This window comes from Aulonocara stuartgranti, assembly GCF_965226115.1.
Source record: "Aulonocara stuartgranti genome assembly, chromosome: 19".
NCBI classification, from domain to species: Eukaryota; Metazoa; Chordata; class Actinopteri; order Cichliformes; family Cichlidae; genus Aulonocara; species Aulonocara stuartgranti.
The window spans coordinates 21,965,636-21,984,432 of record NC_138955.1 but is presented as its reverse complement, the minus strand read 5'-3'; the positions used below and the strand labels follow the sequence as shown (position 1 = coordinate 21,984,432).

The 18,797-nt window shown below is 48.2% G+C and overlaps 2 protein-coding genes across 2 annotated transcripts; both read right to left on the bottom strand.

Annotated features, from left to right (window-relative positions):
* Positions 1 to 1,324: 1,324 nt before the first annotated feature.
* On the bottom strand, positions 1,325 to 10,026 carry atg14 (autophagy related 14). The gene is made up of 11 exons (XM_082515213.1): positions 9,622 to 10,026; positions 5,146 to 5,208; positions 4,937 to 4,979; positions 4,527 to 4,608; positions 4,216 to 4,453; positions 3,889 to 4,115; positions 3,102 to 3,219; positions 2,910 to 3,000; positions 2,698 to 2,783; positions 2,437 to 2,611; positions 1,325 to 2,198 (listed from the first exon to the last, which is right to left on the bottom strand). Exons 1-11 carry the CDS (start codon positions 9,894 to 9,896, stop codon positions 2,076 to 2,078), a joined length of 1,521 nt encoding a protein of 506 aa, XP_082371339.1. The 5' UTR covers positions 9,897 to 10,026; the 3' UTR covers positions 1,325 to 2,075.
* A 732-nt stretch (positions 10,027 to 10,758) lies between these two features.
* Positions 10,759 to 18,338, bottom strand: tbpl2 (TATA box binding protein like 2). The gene is made up of 8 exons (XM_082515222.1): positions 18,140 to 18,338; positions 16,411 to 16,609; positions 16,112 to 16,328; positions 13,329 to 13,416; positions 13,162 to 13,253; positions 12,906 to 13,073; positions 12,731 to 12,825; positions 10,759 to 12,142 (listed from the first exon to the last, which is right to left on the bottom strand). Exons 1-8 carry the CDS (start codon positions 18,185 to 18,187, stop codon positions 12,066 to 12,068), a joined length of 984 nt encoding a protein of 327 aa, XP_082371348.1. The 5' UTR covers positions 18,188 to 18,338; the 3' UTR covers positions 10,759 to 12,065.
* Between the last annotated feature and the right edge of the window lie 459 nt (positions 18,339 to 18,797).

Here is an 18,797-nt window from a genome sequence, read left to right as displayed (position 1 = left end):
CCTCCTGCGCGTCAGAAAACAGCTGACAGCTGCAATAACTGCTCACTGAGCCATAATAACTCAACGGTACCAGGGTGGGTAACCGGAGTAACGTTGAACCCGAGGGCGGGTAACCGGAATAACTTTAACCTAGCATCCAAACGACAGCGGCCCTTACAACTGAAAATCGCAGCTCAGCTCAGGTGTGTGCACGTTGTGTGATTTGCAAAATAAAGTGCAGCTGACAGGAATCGTGTTAAAACCTGATCTGTCGCTGCTCAGGGATTCATCCACATCAGTAAGAGTGTAAATGAATACAGACAAAAGAGCTCTCCATCAAAAAGAGAATGAGAGAGAGGCAGTCAAAGGAGAGAGCAGGGGTCAGTTAAAGTGTAGTTTAAATAAGGTTTAGTTTGTACTTACACCTGCTGAGACTGAAGGCTGCATGGTGCTCTCAGGGACACAGAAAGCAGATCTGGGGTCAGATTCATCTGATACTGGCTAGAAATAAAATAAGAACTGTTTAGTACACTCACAACGAAAGAAAACGAACACATGTAAACTCCGCGTCAGGGAAGGTAAACCTTCACTACAAGCACACCTGAAGGAAGCCCAGGTGGGTCAGGAGGACCGTGGTAACGGATGGTTGCACTCATTACAGTCACTCTGTACAGTTCACGATCCTGCAGGTGGGCGTCAGCAGCATGCAGTGAAGTAAACCTGCAGATGTGACGAATGCCTGTTGGATGAATGAACGGCACCACACATCCCAAAACATTTTCATTAACTTTGACTGTAACAAGCTTTGTTGGCCCCGGGCCGGCCCTGTTGTTCCGTCTCCACCCGTTTTGTTTTTCCACCAACCGTGCTGCTCGCCTGGTCTGACCTGTGCCACGAACACTATGCAGCCTGGGATCCCTGTGACATCACTGGAACTGCTCAGTCGTGTGAAATCATCACCTGTCCGTGCTCACCTTGTGCTTGCTGTGACAGCCTAATAAACAGACCCATCAGCTGGAGCCGTCCAATCAGACAGCCTGAGCTCAGGTGTTCACACCTGCAGAGCACAAGCAGCAGACGCTGACGTCCCGCCAGCATCGGCGGGTGAAGTCTTTAAATCTATCAACACAGCACGCCGTGGCGTGAATCGTGCGGTTACTGTGGAGATGCTGTGAGTCCTCACACACACAGCTATTACAGGTGTACACTCACCTGTGCTTCAATCCACCTGCAGGCACAGGTGAAGCTGCCTGTACAGCGTGTGGATGTCAGCACCTCCTGTGGCCCATGGACCCTGAGGTTAAAGGTCAACGCACGCACACTCTATTAAAAACTCAACTTCAGATTCAAAAAGCAGAAACAGGATTTTATTTCAAACGTCACACAAACTGAAACACTTCAAATAAAACATGTTCGTCCATAAACCGCCATCATCATCAATCCCACTTCAGAGTCACCAGCTCAGCGAAAAAGCGTGAGGCGGCTCGGTCTAGGTTTGATTCCAGCTGCTCTGTGATGGCAGCTCGATTTTCTAAACTGGAGCCAATCAGAAGAGACAATGATGCACGCTCCGCCCACAGGAAGAAACTTTTTTTTTTGAATGAGGCTGAAAATGTACAAGAAAAACTGAAAATAGTGTTTTAATAAAAATGAGTCAGGCTTGGAGTGGCCTCGGCGCCGGAGCACAATCCTCCAATCAGAGCGCATGTTGACCTCGTGGCATCCTGCAGTCTGCTGAATGCGAGCGCTTCCAGTTTCTCATCACGACCTTAAAGGTCACAAAGGACACGTCAGGTCACCGTGACGCCGACACGCTGGAGACTGAGCCACGCCTGTGCGTGGAGCTTACTGCAGAGAATTTATTGCAAAAGAGCTCCGCCCCTCCAGACTGCAACAACCTCGTCCAATCAGAGACTGAGCGGCTCCGCGATACGACCTCACAGTAGGAGAAAAAAAGTTAAACCAATCAAATCAGCAGTGACGCGTCAGCAGGACCTCTCAGCTCCTCAAACAGTACGTTTCTATTTGCAGAGTCTGAAGCGCTGATGGTGACCTCTGACCCCTGAGATCCAAACAAGCCCCAGGACTCCGCAGGGTCAGCGCTGGCCGGTGTAGGTTCTGAGCCAGGAGCTGACTGAGGCGGCGGCAGACGAGATCATCCCTCCGGTGTTGGCGGCGGGCTGCGAGACCTGCAGGGCACTCTGGGAAAGATCCATGGACTGCAGGAGGACAGAGGAGGAAGAGGAGAGGTTAGAGGTCACGAGGCGGAGCCCTGTAACTCTTCTGCACTGATGTCTGACCTATGGAGGTCAAAGTGACTCCTCCCCTCAGGCGCCCCCGCCCGCTGCTGCTCTAAGCGCGAGTCGTCCTTCACACCGAGTTAATAACCGATCGATAATAAGGGTTACGGATCTAAATGATCGAGCAGCTCGGCACAAACGCCTCAGGTGTGTTTACCTGTGAGGGGATATCACAGAACCGCGGGCTGGGCACCGTCTCCCAGTCCGTCCCCAGGTCTGTCTCGTCGTCCGTCACCGCTTCGTCTCCGCTCTCCTCCGCCGGCCCCTCCGCCTCCGGCTCCACGAACTCCATGGACTCCTCCAGGTCGGCGCACACCTCGAACGGACCCGTCCTGAAGCACACGGGTAAACACTGCGTCACTCTCAATCAGCAGATCGCACCCACATTTTCCTGAAATCAAACACTTCACCCCCTCACCTGCCCAGGCTGTCGTTGTCAGGGGCAACCAGAAACACGATGTTCCTCAGGGTGTGATGGAGGTGGAGCTTCTCGCTGTCAACGTGCTGAACACAGAGAAAGGGGGTGAGAGGCGGGAACACAGATGGATCAATCAATCAGAATCAGTCCTGCTGCGTCTCAGAGTCCCCTCGACACAGAAGACGGACAAACAAACAGCGTGCGAGTCTCACCTGAGAGAAGCACAGGTGGAGCACGTTGGTGTTGAGCTTGCTCAGAGCTCGGGTGAAGCGGTAGCGGCTCAGATTGTCTCCGCAGAACTCGCTGAGAAAACAAACAGCACAGAGCGAAGATTAAAGATGGACGCCGCGACATCGGCGAAATCGACCTACCGCTGAGTGGCGCCACTTTTCAAACGTTCCCACCTGTTGCAGAGCTTCTTGGGCAGGTTGACGTCCAGCATGTGGGACAAGATGGTGACGAGCTGCGTGGTGTAGCAGAGGGCGGCGCTGATGGTGTGAGCCGGGTTAATGTGGTCCAGCTCTGCGGCAAAAGGAGGTCAAAGGTCAGGACAGGGTCACCTGAAACCTTTTCAAATGAAAGTTTTCTGAGCACCCACATAAAAATACTCATTATTAAAAAAATTACAAGTAAATTAAGTATTTTAAAATAATTTTAAAATAAAAACAGACGAGTTATAATAACCATGATTTATAATATTATTATTATTATTATTATTATTATTATTATTATTATTATTGGGCGATCGTGGCTCAAGAGTTGGCAGTTCGTCGGAAGGTTAATCGGAAGGTTGCCGGTTCGAGCCCCGGCTCGGACAGTCTCGGTCGTTGTGTCCCTGGGCAAGACACTTCACCTACCGCCTGCTGGTGTTGGCCAGAGGGGCCGATGGCGCAATATGGCAGCCTCGCCTCTGTCAGTCTGCCCCAGGGCAGCTGTGGCTACAACTGTAGCTGCCTCCACCAGTGTGTGAATGTGAGAGTGAATGAATAGTGGAATTGTAAAGCGCTTTGAGGGCCTCGAAAAGCGCTATATAAATGCAATCCATCATCATCATCATCATAACAACAACAACAACAACAACATCAGATAAATACAAGAACAAACTTCTGGCTGAGAAGAAATCTGAACTCAGGGAAAAAATGAGATCAGTTATCAGTACGACCACTAAAGCTCCGCCTCCTCACTCTTCACCTGGGCCCTGATTGGTGCTCTTCTCCTCCACCCAGCTGTAGTAAGCGGAGCAGTCTCCGTTGCTGGGCAGGGCCACAGGGGGCCCCGTGATGCTGATGCTTGTCTCTCCGTTCTGGTCGTCCCAGATCCAGCGTCCCGACAGGTAGGTGGTCCTCCGGGCCTCGGCCAGCTCGCTCACCGTGCTCGAGGTCAGCGGGTCGCACTCAGCCAGGACGTCCGCGGGGTCTCTAATAGATACACGTAGGGGCAGAGAGTGGGATGACAACACGTTTGCTCCATCAGTCCCATCAGAGCGGTTCCTGAAACTCAGAAGGCTCCACCCCCTACCTGCTGCCCAGTTTCTCCTCCTGCATGGGGAAGATGTGGGTGGTAAGGTCGCGGATGTGCTCCCGCCGCAGTGCGGCGAGCTGGCTCAGTCGGCTCTGCAGGTCTCGACTGCGTTTCTCCATCAGCTCACCGAGGCGCCGGTTGTGGCGCTCGATCTTGTCGCGTTTCTCACCGTGGCGAACGGCCCGGCGCTGCAGCCGCTGGACGTCCTCCTGACACCTGGAGAGGCGCTCATTATCTGCGGCAGGAGGGGCAAACGGGTCACGCGACAGCTCACGAACCGTGTCAGTTTTAAACCTGCTGACTCTCACCGTGCCTCGCCTCCTCGTTGCCCCAGGCAACCGCCTCCTTTAGCTGCTCCACCTTCATCTTACACGACATGATCTTCCATTTCTGAGGACAACACACAGATACATCAATTTCTTCCGAACTGGCTTTTAATCAGATTTGAACTTTAATCTGAATGTTCACATTTTTATTTATGCAAACAAGTTAAAACATCTGAATTTATTTCTCTCGTTTCTGCCTCTCAGCTCTCGGCCGATGTTTGGAGGTCAGAGGTGCCACACAGATGCACCTGACGTGCTCTCGGAGAGGATGGGAGGAGCTACAGCGCATTAAAAACTGCAGGTGAGCTCACTGAAGGTAACATTACAGAGCAGAGGAGCGATAAGGAGGCAGCCACGTGCCTGAACGCACACCTATGCAGCTGTGAACTCACCATCTCGTCAGCCAGCAGCTTCCTGTTCATGGCCTGCACAACGCTGTGAGGACAGAAGATGTCACAGGTTATCGCCACAGCTGCTGTTACCAAAAAAACACAAACATCTGCAACACCTGCACAGGTGCTGCCTCAAACAGCTTCACTCGCCCTCCCTCAGTCCACAGCCGTTTGTGACATCACCTGTACCTGTGAGCAGCAGGTTTTACCTCTGCTGCAGCTGCTCCTTCTCCCCCTTCAGCTTCTTCAGCCGCTCAAGCTTCTCAGTGTACCTGCAGACAAACAGCAGACGAGTTCACCTGCAGTAGATAAAGCCTCACACCTGAGAGGATTTTACAGTTTCAGAACCAGAAGCTTGTGGGGATAGGTTAATTGATAAATCCAAATTGCCACTAGGTGTGAATGTGCAAGTGAATGTGAGTGCGAATGGTTGTCTGTCCCTGTGTGTTGGCCCTGCGACAGACTGGCGACCTGTCCAGGGTGTACCCCGCCTCTCGCCCTATGACAGCTGGGATAGGCTCCAGCACCCCCCACGACCCTGAAAAGGATAAGCGGAAGCGAATGGATGGATGGATGGAGAACCAGAAGCCAGCAGAACCAGACAGTCTGATTAAACCCAGCACACCTCTGCAACAGCTGCAGTAACAAAGAGAAGGGGGGCCTGAGGTCATCTCACTGACTCCAGCCTGGGAAACGTCTAACCGGAGCATATGACCTCACTCCAGGGCTCGCAAAATCGCTAGCCCGACGTCCCGGGGCTAGCGATTTTTCCAGTCGGGCTACCAAAATCTCTCTCTGCCCTGCCCGTCGGGCTATCATAGGAAGGAAAAATATATGTCAATGCTTTTGCATTCTTTCGGAAATGTAGCTGGGTAATTATGTCATTGGCATCGGTGAGCCACTGTCAATATGTGACATATTGAAATCGCGTTTGAATTTGCGCTTGTTTTTTGCTTTCACTTTGCAATCGAGCGAACTGTGTATAGAGAGCGACAGCACTGATTGGTGAGTGGTGATAATTTCGCACCAATTCCTCTGACATCGTCTTATCAATCGTTAGCTTACTATGCAAACATGACAAGTGAAATGTCACGCAGCAAGCTTAAACATGTGAGAGGTTGATCGCGCAGAGAATCGCTGAGCGTTATGTGAGTGCGTGTGTAAAAGCAGCAGATATACACTGAACAAAAATATAAACGCAACACTTTTGTTTTTGCTCCCATTCCCCATGGGATGGACGTAGAGACCTAAAATTCATTCCAGATACACAATATAACCATCCCTCCCAAACAGTGGTCACAAATCAGTCCAAATGTGTGGTAGTGGGCACATCTGCTATATTGAGATAATCCATCCCACCTCACAGGTGTGCCACATCAGGATGCTGATCTGACATCATGAGTAGTGCACAGGTGTACCTCAGACTGCCCACAACAAAAGGCCACCCTGGAATGTGCAGTTTTTTGCGCTATTGGGGGTCTGGGGACCCAGAACCGGTCAGTATCTGGTGTGACCACCATTTGCCTCATGCAGTGCAACACATCGTCGCATGGAGTCTATCAGATTGTCAATTGTGGCCTGTGGAATGTTGGTCCACTCCACTTCAATGGCTGTGCGAGGTTGTTGGATATTCGTGGGAACTGGTACACGCTGTCGTATACGCCGGTCAAGCACATCCCGAACATGCTCAATGGGTGACATGTCCGGTGAGTATGCTGGCCATGCAAGAACTGGGACATTCTCAGCTGCCATCTGCCCTGAACAATGTGAACCATGATTCATCCGTGAAGCGCACACCTCTCCAACGTGCCAGACGCCATCGAATGTGAGCATTTGCCCACACAAGTCTGTTACGGCGACGAGCTGGAGTCAGGTCAAGACCCCAATGAGGACGACGGGCATGCAGTTGAGCGTCCCTGAGACGGTTTCTGACAGTTTGTGCAGAAATTGTTTGGTTGTGCAAACCAATTGTTCCAGCAGCTGTCTGGGTGGCTAGTCTCAGACGATCTTGGAGGTGAACCTGCTGGATGTGGAGGTCCTGGGCTGGTGTGGTTACACGAGGTCTGCGGTTGTGAGGCCGGTTGGATGTGCTGCCACATTCTCTGAAATGCCTGTGGAGACGGCTTATGGTTGAGAAATGAACATTCAATGCACGGGCGACAGATCTGGTTGACATTCCTGCTGTCAGCATGGCAATTGCACGCTCCCTCATTGCTTGTGGCATCTGTGGCATTTTGCTGTGAGACAAAACTGCACATTCCAGGGTGGCCTTTTGTTGTGGGCAGTCTGAGGTACACCTGTGCACTACTCATGATGTCAGATCAGCATCCTGATGTGGCACACCTGTGAGGTGGGATGGATTATCTCAATATAGCAGATGTGCCCACTACCACACATTTGGACTGATTTGTGACCACTGTTTGGGAGGGATGGTTATATTGTGTATCTGGAATGAGTTTTAGGTCTCTACGTCCATCCCATGGGGAATGGGAGCAGTAACAAAGGTGTTGCGTTTATATTTTTGTTCAGTGTATATTTTAGTTCTGCTGAGCCAAATAAGACAGGTCAAGGTGAAGAAGTGACAGCCAAAGAAAAGCTTACCACAAAACGGAAAAGTTATGACAAATCGGACTATAAGGCAAAAAGAAAGTGCAGCTTTATGGTTTCATGGACAAAATAATTTCTGTGGCTGCAGCATGACGAGCTAAATAACCAGAGCTGCACATAAGTGGTCCGCAGGTGCGCATTCAGAATCAGAATACTTTATTGATCCCTGGGGGAAATTTTTTGTTACAGTGCTCCGTTATAAACAAACATTAACAAGACAGACAATACGCTAACTAAGAATAGTACAATATATACATATATACACGCACACATAAAGTCACTTATTAATAAATAGCTGAGAAAGAAACATGTGTAGCTATAGCAGTAAACAGTGTGTTGGGTGGAGGAGTTGTACAGGGAGCCACAGGCAGGAATGATTTCCTGTGTCGTTCAGTGGTGCATTATGGGTAATCTCAGTCTCTCACTGAGCGTGCTCCTGTGACTGACCAGCATGTCATGGAGAGGGTGGGAGGTGTTATCCAACATTGTCTTTATCTTGGACAGCATCCGCCTCTCCGCCACACCTTGAGGGAGTCCAGCTCCATCCCCACAACATTACTGGCCTTACAGATCAGTTTATCGAGTCTGTTGGCATCTGCGACCCTCAGCCTTGGTGCAGAATGTGCCGTGAAAATCCCACTCTAGCGGACAAAAACACTGCCTTTTATATGGACGCAAACGCGCGTTGCAACTTCTTATCTGGTGCGCGTCTTTTATTTTGACAGCGAATGCGAACATGTGGACCGCTTATGTGCATCCGTGTAAATAACATAATGTTCTGCCGAGTGTGTTGTTGGTTTTCCCTCGATTTCTGAGTCGACAAGCGCCTTTGTTACTGGGACCAGTCATTTTAAGAAAGGCCCCCATTAGAACCCATGAGAAATGCAAGAAATGCATTATTGCTCAGTCTGCAATATCTTTCCCGGAACAAACACCAATTGCAAATAGAACAGCGTACTATGTTGCAAAGAGTGAACTACCACTGGCAAAATTTAGCAGTCTTTGCAAACTTCAAAAAGCAAATGGCCTAGATCTTGGTTCCACTTGTCTCTTACCCGTGACTTCAGTGGAAATTTCAAATTCAGGATCTGACACAGACTGATTCATGTCCTACACAGTTCTTACAAGTTCATAGAAATTTCTGTTCAATTAGAACCAAGTATTTGAGTTGATGATTGTAATTTTTATACAATGTTGTGTTTGTGTGAATTTGTGTTTCAACAATTTTTTGATTAATGGTTTGTTTCCGTTACAATATTATACTTTAATGTATAATATTGTAACGGAAACAAAACATCAATCAAAAAATTGCTCTTTTTTTATTCGGGCTACTTAAATTTATTTTGGGCTACCAAAAACTGAAGAGTCCCTGCCCGAAGGGCTACCAGGGATTTTGAACTTTTGCGAGCCCTGCACTGTAACACAGCAGCTAGCCACCAGGCTAACAATACCAGAGCAGGTCAACACACGATAACCTGAGACCTAGCAGACTTACAAAACTGAGCTAACCGGCCAAATAAAGCTTAAAAAGGCTAACAGGCTAACCGAGGCTAATCTAGCTGAGCTAACAGTAACAAATGTTGATACAAAGGCTAACCGAGCTAACAGGCTACCTGAAAGTTACTTAGCTAACCACCGTTAGCTGCTAATGCTAAGCGCCGTTTTCAGGTTAGTTTACACCTTTTTAAAGACGAGACGGTGCGACTGTGGAGTATTAGCGTGTCACACCTCCGGTCATTACACCGTAACTTCTGACGTTTGAGAAAATAAAGAAGAGTTTCTGATTTTAACAATAATCGCGCTTCGATTTAGCTGAAACACCTGTTTCACCACAGCAGTGTTATTTGGGCTCCAGGCTTCGGCTAATGTCCCCACCAACAGAGCAGTCAGACAAAGAAAGCCGTAAAAAAGCGTTTTTTTAAGACGCAGTCGGTGCTCACAACGACGCCGAACGGCACCGACAGCTCCCGTTAACCCCAGGCGAAACGGAGCAGCTCCCCGGTGCTGCGTGTCCGCAGAGGAACGTAGGAACGGGAAACTTTGAGCGTGCGTCGGTGGAATTCGGCTCCGGTGTTTACCTCTCTGTGTTCCTGCCGTCGAAGTACACAAAGTCTCCGGCCTGCACGCAGCGAGCGCAGGTAAGCCTGCGGCGGGAGGTGCTGCACAGAGGGCAGCGCTCCACGGCAACGTACAGCCCCTCCGCGTCGTCCACGGACTCCAGCATAACGCAGCCTTGCGCGGAATGGGCCGAGCAGCCCTGCGCGGAATGGGCCGAGGCCGGCAGTGGAGGGCGCGGTGACGGCCGGGCCGCAGAGGCTGGAGCGGGCCGGGCCGGGCCGGCGGAGGACGCCATGCTAGCTGCGCTGTCTGCGGCTCCGCGAAGGTCGGCCTGCCGCTAACGTCTCATAGTTTAGAGCCAACGCACAGCTGTAACCCGAGGACAGACCGCCACTTCCTCTTTCTAACAGCGTGACGGGTTTGTTTATCTGATGGCGTCACGGGTGGGCGGGGTCAGGCATACGTCACCATAAAAACATGGGAGGTTGTTAAAAGTAATTCTGCTCACAGAGCTCAACGTGAACGACTCATCAGGTGATCGGAGAGTTGGTGGTTCGATTCCTGGCTTCCACATCTGCATGCCAAATATCCTTATAGAGGATACGAACCCCGGGTCACTCTCTGATGCTCCGTCGGAGTGTGGATGTTGTACAAAGCACCGAGTGCTGCATAAGAATCAGTCCATTTATTCTGTGAAGTTTTCATGAACTCTGCAGCCCCCACGGAGATTTAAACACGAGCCTCCCATTGGGTCATTACTAGGTCATTACTGCAGGGATTAATAGGTTTAACAATTTCTATGACTCTGTGGTGGCCTCAGCCATCTTTTATGGTGTGGTCTACTGGGGCGGCAGCATCTCTGCCGGGGACAGGAAGAGACTGAACAGGCTGATCAGAAGGGCCAGCTCTGTTCTAGGATGGCCTCTGGACCCAGTGGAGGTGGTGAGTGACAGGAGAACGGCGGCTAAGCTTTCATTCCTGTTGGACAACATCTCCCAGCCCATGCAGGAGACTGACAGCACTGAGCAGCTCCTTCAGTGGCTGCAGCACCCACGGTGACTCTACAACAAAGACTCCAACTGATCAAACACATCCACACATGTGCAATACTCTTTTCTGACAAAGTTGCATTTTTACTCAGTTGTTTAAAGCACTTGAATTTATTTATTTTTATCCTATTGTATATTTTATTCTATTCTGTACAGTTGTGTATAGTATATTATTCTTATTGTATTCCAGTGTTCTTTAATTTTTGCTATACAACTTTGCACTGTCCACTTTTTGCTGTGACAAAACAAATTTCCCACGTGTGGGACTAAAAGTTTCTTTTCTTATCGTAACTGGGAACAGCCGAAAAGCTCCCAAACTCAGTTTCATCATAACAACAATTAACTCACAAAAAAAGTCAGCTTCAGTGAACAGGTGAGGATCTCAGAGAGGAGCACTCTCAGATGTCTTAAAAAAAAACCCAAAAAAAATAAAAATAAAAACCTGTGGGGCGACATGTGCTGTGACTGTGGGAAATTAGAAGGATCCAATTATTGGTGCTCTTCGAGCAAACAAAATCACGAGTGAAACGTGGAAGGACAGAAGTGAACCATCATCTCCGATCGTCTCCAGGCTGGGAAAGGTTGCGTGGGCTGATGAGCTCCTGGCCGAGGTAACTCGTGCCTCAAGTCTACAGCGCAGGTTATGATCCAATCAGGTTTTAGTTCAGCCACATCATATGACCTACAAAGTTATTCGTCTGTGGGGTTTAGTTTACAGATGACAGACAAATGAAACGATACCACAGCAGTGCACGCCGTCCTCACAGCTACAGGTGGGCCAATGAACTGTCAGCGTGAGACTGAGGGTTTGTTGCTGCTGCGTGTTTGTCCAGGATCGTCAAAGACTCGAACCTGAGCCCAGTTCACAAAACGAAGGCCGTCTCTGAATGTCTGATCAGTCAGGTGAAGGCCTGCCCTTCAGAATAAAACCGCTGTAATGTTTTTCAGAATAAAAGTTTGAAAGCCATCTTGAAAGGTTATGAAGAGCAGTTTGTTGGAATAACGTAATCCAGATGAGACTGTCTTTTTGTATCTGGTGTGTTTCCCACAATTACAGAAGCTCAGGTGTGAAAAGCTCAGTATTAAATTTGGGGTTTTGAGTGACACCTTCCAAACTGTTCCTGCGCTCCAGCTTCAACCGCTCAGTAAAGATGGTTTTAAAGGCCGTACAACGTACACAGAAACCTTGATTATTTTCAACAGCTGATGTCTCCACATTTATTCACTCAGTGGAAATGTGTGTATGAAAACACTGAAGTCACATGACTCTTAGAAAACAGATTCTCAGGATGGTGAACTCTTGAGCACAGACTAAAACATATCCCATCCCATAACTCTGCAGAGCGACTCAAAGTAAAACATATTTAGCCCAAATATCGAATCAGATATGTACACAGGAACAGGAAGTGCCGCTCTCACTGCTTCCTGAAGCCCTTCAGGATTGGATAAATGTTCTCGAACGCTTCGTAGATCTCGGCTCGCTCTTTGGCTCCTGGAAGGCAACAGCTCGGTGATTAGCACGGTGTCATTCGGTCCCATTTCATGATTATAAGAGTCACATTTCTGAGACATTTTCAAAATAAAATACAGCATGGATAGAAAGCAGCCGGTGTTACGTCATCATTTAGTCATGTTTCTACAGTTTTTTTTTTTGCAGGAAGTCGTTTTTTTAAGATCAGATCCACATTTTGGACTTAGCAACAAATTGAAGACACGACAGATTTTCAGTTTACTTTGTATTTCAAAGATATTTTAAAGATCATATCATTTTCTTTAAATAGGATCGTTTTGGCCTCTTAATTGGATAGAGACAGTGGGCACAGAGCACAGGTCGGACTTGAAACCCAGCCGCTACTTTGTGGCCACGCCCCTCGCCGGTAAAGGTGAGCTGGTGCCCTTTAAGATCATGTGACTGCAGTCATTTTGTAAATGAAAGGCCTGTTTGCAGATCTGTGTTGAACGACAGACTTAATAATGATTTCATACGAAGAAGAGTTTTGTCTGTAATCTGGTGACAGATCAGTGCTGAAGCTTCAGTTTGTGTCTGTGCTGATGAACTCGGACGTGTGGAGGCGATTACCCGTCAGAACCACCTTCCCCGACACAAAGATGAGCAAGACGATTCGAGGCTTCACCATCCGGTAGATAAGTCCCGGAAACAGCTCCGGCTCGTAACTGTGGAGGGAATGCAGCGCCGGTCTGAGGAGCGCTTTAAATCAAGGTTAAACACCACGGGGATCAGGTGCGCTTCTTACCTGCTGAACTGCTGGTGGGTCAGAACCAGTCCTTCCAGTCTGATAGGGAAGCACACGTCACAGCTGGCCACCATGTTCTGGATCTTGAACTCCAGGAAGCGGGCGGGGAAACCGAGTTTCTGCACCACCCGGGCGTACTTCCGGGCCGCCAGGCGCGACTGCTCCTCACTGCACGTGCTCAGACACAGACGTGAGGGAGATTACGCTTTAACACAGCATGCTGCTCACACCTGAACCATCTGCGTGATGGACTGACCTCTTGGCTCCTGTGCACACCATCTTCCCAGAGCTGAAGATCAGAGCTGTTGTTCGTGGCTCGCGGATCCTCATGATGACCGCAGCGAAGCGCTGAAATGACACGAGAGCGATGAACCCCGCTGGATGGCGTGGGATTCAGATCAGAATTTTCAGCGATGTCAGTACCTTTGGGTTGTACTCTGCGTTTCGGGCCTGCAGGGCGATGAACTTCAGATCCAGCGGACAGCCCAGATTCACCGTGGAGACGATGTTCCTGCACAGGAAGCAAAGCAGGAAGTGAAGGTTAACCCGTGCCCCATGTCTGAAACCCACCACTCACACGACAGTTCGGACGCCTGCGAGCAAGATTAGTTTAAAGGCACCTTTTGTTATTATCACCACCAGGGGGGCGGCGTTTCACCTGTGGGCGCTGCCTCGGTGCTCTGTCACAGCAGTTATTTCTTCACTTCCTGCTGTACTCAGGACTTTACAGTCATGAGCTTTAACCTTGTCACTACCCGATCCGTACCGGAAACCCGATCGGTACCCCGCATGAGCGAAAGGTGTCTACTTCCGGTCGAAGCATTTTACGATAGTTACAGGTCAGAGTATCTGTTAAGGGTGGCTGTAGCTCAGGTGGCAGAGCAGGTCAGCCACTAATCAGAAGGTCAGTGGTTCGATCCCAGGCTGCACCCTGGCTGCATGCCAAATATCCTTGGGCAAGATACTAACCCCGTGTTTGCCTACTGGTGGTGGTCAGATGGCCCGGTGGCGCCTGTGTCCGGCAGCCTCGCCTCTGTCAGTGCGCCCCAGGGCAGCTGTGGCTACAATGTAGCTTGCTATCGCCAGTGTGTGAATGTGTGTGTGAATGGGTGGATGACTGAATGTAGTGTAAAGCGCTTTGGGGTCCTATGGACTAGAAAAGCGCTATACAAATGCAGGCCATTTACCATTTAAGATGTTAAGAATAACAAGTATCTCTTAAAATGTTTCCGATAATGAAACATTTAATATAATGTAGACAAAAACAAAAAAATAAAAAGATAGTGACAGATCGGGACTCCCAAACCTTACTGCGCATGTGCAAAGTCGGACCGTACAAATCGGGTCTACCCTGTCACTACCCGATCCGTACCGGAAACCCGATCGGTACCCCGCATGCGCAAATCTTACGTCACTTCCTCTCTTTGCCAACATTGCGACATTCAATATATTTGAATGATACGGTTAGCGCCCAGTTAGCTCCTAGCATTTCTCAACAGCTCTGCCTCCTTTTCGACTACCGGGACATTTAAACAATGGATAATCCGTATCCGCAACAAATTTTTGCTTTTTTCCTCAACAGAGAGCGTTCCCCGATTGAACAACAGCGCCGTAAAATAAGAAGAATGGCGCCTAATGACAGAGTTAATAATACAGACTTTATAATATGTCACGTGAAGATTCAGCAGCCAGATGAAGTGTTTACTGGCAACTGACAGTGATAGCGGACATTATCAGAATCAGAATACTTTATTGATCCCTGGGGGAAATTATTTTTTGTTACAGTGCTCCATTATAAACCAACATTAAGACAAGACAGACAATACACTAACTAAGAATAGTACAATATATACATATATATATACATACATAAGTCACTCATAAATAAATAGCTGAAAAAGAAACATGTGTAGTTATAGCAGCAAACAGTGTGTTAAGGGTTCATTCGCTCAGTCAGCAGGTGGCGGTATCCTCGTACACTGGGAGTACACTGCCATTAAACGGTACGGATCGGGTAGACCCGATTTGCACGGTCCGACTTTGCACATGCGCAGTAAGGATTGGGAGTCCCGATCTGTCACTATCTTTTTATTTTTTTGTTTTTGTCTACATTATATTAAATGTTTCATTATCGGAAACATTTTAAGAGATACTTGTTATTCTTAACATCTTAACAGATACTCTGACCTGTAACTATCGTAAAATGCTTCGACCGGAAGTAGACACCTTTCGCGCATGCGGGGTACCGATCGGGTTTCCGGTACGGATCGGGTAGTGACATACCTGATCCGTACCGTGCATGTGCAGGGGTTTTCTTCTTCTTCTGTTCGTTTAATGGCAGTTTACTCCCCAGTGTACGAGGATACCGCCACCTGCTGACTGAGCGAATGAACCCTACTGTAAACTGAATTAGCGTCATTACAAACGTGTGTTAAATGTGATTTAGTGATAGTCGAGTGTGTTTAAGCTTGTCTGTGTGGAGAGGATTGTTGGAAAAGTGATGATAATGTCCGCTATCACTGTCAATTGCCAGTAAACACTTCATCTGGCTGCTGAATCTTCGCGTGACATATTATAAAGTCTGTATTATTAACTCTGTCATTAGGCACCATTCTTCTTATTTTACGGCGCTGTTGTTCAGTCGGGGAACGCTCTCTGTTGAGGAGAAAAGCAAAAATTTGTTGCGGATACGGATTATCCATTGTTTAAATGTCCCGGTAGTCGAAAAGGAGGCAGAGCTGTTGAGAAATGCTAGGAGCTAACTGGGCGCTAACCGTATCATTCAAATATATTGAATGTCGCAATGTTGGCAAAGAGAGGAAGTGACGTAAGATGTGCGCATGCGGGGTACTGATCGGGTTTCCGGTACGGATCGGGTAGTGACAAACCTCAGACTGTTTTTCTCTTCCAGTTGTCATCAGACCAGGTGTGGATTAATGACATCACAGCCACACCTGTCTGATCCAGATTGTATTATTGCACAACTGGTTTTCAAAGCAATCCTGTTAATCATTTACTGCACTAAAATTCTGCTTTTTTGACCGCGTCACTGGAAAGAAAAACACAGCGCACCTATGCAGGTCACCCTCAGTTCTGATTGGCTGTCTCCTGGAAGCCTTCCGAGGTGCTGGGATTATGGGGAGTTTTAATACTGTATGAGAACACCAGATGAAGAACGGCTTCCGTGTTGTTCAGCAGTGACTTACTGTAACTGCGGGATGATTCCTGACCTCTCTGTCACAGGGGTCACGGGGGTCATAGGGGTCATGGGAGTCATGGGATAGAAGGGGGAGGCCCTGGTCCCCGCTCCTGATGTGGACGCCTCCTGTGTGCCCTCGGTGGTTGTGGATTCCTGGGAGTTGTGGTCCACACCAACACCGCTGTCCTGAGACACGTCCAGAGCTGCAGACCCGCCTTCCTCTCCTGGAATAACATGGCGTACAGGTGAGACACTAATGTCACTGGCTGCTAGGTCGTACACACCCACTGTCTGCTGATGTCATACCTGATACGTCATGTCTCGGTTCCTCCTGTGTGCTAAGTTCATCGGGAAGGAAACTGAGGTCAAGCTCATCACCGGCCTCACCGCTCACTCCAGACTTCTCTGATGGGTAGGCGGGGTCCTGTGCCAATTGGGAGGGGTCCTGTGGAATGAGGGCAGGGCTTTGAAGACCAAGCCCCTCCCCCAGCATAAAGCCAGAGTCCTACAGGAGAAAGAAGCCTGAATAAGAGTTTGATTATACATTTGTGTTTGAGTAATGCCACCTGTACCATCTGTCATTTTTTCCAGGTTCATCTCTTATTTAATTACCACCAGTTTCATTAATGATTACTAGGGATGGGTAAAGGTATCCGGTGCCATGACCAGACCGAAAAGCAGCGCACATTTCGGTGCTTTATTTCGGTGCTTTTTTTTTCCCTGAGCTGTGATACACTTCTAGCCAATCATTTTACGTTTCCGAGGATAATAGGCGGGTCCAGGTACGTACGTTCTTTTAGAGCAGAGCTACAGATTAAAAATGCCCAAGGTGAAGCAGTCAAAAGTCTGGCTGTACTTCACAGCAAAATAAGCAAACTCAGCAGCCTGCAACAAGTGCTTTAAGCTGATACTGTGATACTGTCAAAGGAGGTAACACCTCGAATCTGACAAAACACCTGGCGACGCATAGCGGTTTTTTTTAAAGCTGAGAAATGCGCCATATTTGATAGCTTGCTGCAAGACCTCACACCAAGCACATCTACTGCGGGTGTAGCCGTAGCCCTGCCAGTGTAGCAGAAATGATGACGGATGATGATGGCAGCAGCAGCCGTTCTTCTCTGCGTGAGTAGCTTAATGTTGTTCGTGTGTAATTTACATTGAGTAGGCTAACCACGTTATTACATTAATGCATGTAAGGTGAACTAGCAAACATCATCATAGCGACATGCGGCTGTCTTCTTCTTTGATGGCAGATGCTCCCTTCACCCTGGCCCAAAAGGCTAAAATGACCAAAGAAAAAGTGGAAAACAATTAAACATGAGAGGCTTTTGGACAAAGTTTGTGTTTTTTCCATTGTTTAAGCACTGCTTTCAGCCAAGAGTGATGCCATATATGCCCCATAGCTGCAGAAAAGGCTAACATTGTTATCTTTTTTACAAAAAAAAAAAAAACAACACAGCTGAACACGAGGTTTTTGGACCAATTGTGTGTTCTCCATTCTTTAAGCACCGGCACCGTTTCAAAAGTACCGGTTTGGCACCGGTATCGGATAAAACCTAAACGATACCCATCCCTAATGATTACATTTACTGATTTGTTCTCAGATGACTCGCACTAGTTTTTTGATAGTTGTGCAGCTCCTGTTCACTTTGAATGGGTTTGCACGTAAGGGTGACGTTCTTCCTCTCAGTTCAGGACTGTCTGCAGGATTTTGAACACACATTAACACTTTTCACAGATCTGAGATGTGAGCCGAACGAGCACAGACGGGAAACAGTCATTCAGTACAGAAGCTCAGAGGACCCAGAGCTGGCCTTCAGTACCAAATCTACACTCGACTGCTGGTTTACTTCATGTTTCATGGCTTTCGTTTTTACAGATGTGCGCTGAAGATCGGCTACTCTGGCCTTCACTGCACATTTTCTGTTTTAATGAGCAGAACAAACTTTTTTTAGAGGCTCAGGCGGAGGACTGAAGACCAGAGAGAGTCCAGACTCACCCAAACCTGCTGACATCACCTCTTTCTCACACTCACGTTTGCAATGGAGTCTTCAAAGTAACGCTCCAAAGCCGACTCGTCCATGACGCCACAGCATTTGACCTGATCCAGGTAACCATCGACAGCCTGATCCAGACCTGATCTCAGCACAGGTGCGTCCAATCAAGCACTCAGCTGCTGACAGCTTCCTGTTTGCTGCTCAGACTCAAACAGGCTCAGCTCCCAGGATAACAGCATTCACAGGCTGCTCCTGTCTGTCAAATTATCATGTTTATTTTCACCTGTGGGGGGTGGAGCCTCACACACAAACTTCCTTTTTGTTTCCTCTCACTTTTCTGCTTCTCCACTGATTTTTCTGATGAAGCAGAAAAAAAGAGAAGACGCCCCCGACAGTGATGCATATTTCACTTCATTTTTGAATAAAGGTTTAAAGAAGATCACGTGGTGTTTCACTACTCTGCTGGGGGTCGTGCACATGCTCCCACCCAGTGGCAGTCCTAGCCCCCCCCCCGAAACCCTCAAATTTCTTGATATTCACTTATAATCCCCTCTGTTAGTCCCTGATATTTATAATTGAGTGATCTCTGTATATTAGTGCTATTGGTTACATGTGTAAAATCTGTAACATAATGTATTGTTTGGAGTTTACTCTGTTACTGTTGCTATTTTTACCATTTCTTCTTGGAGCAACTGT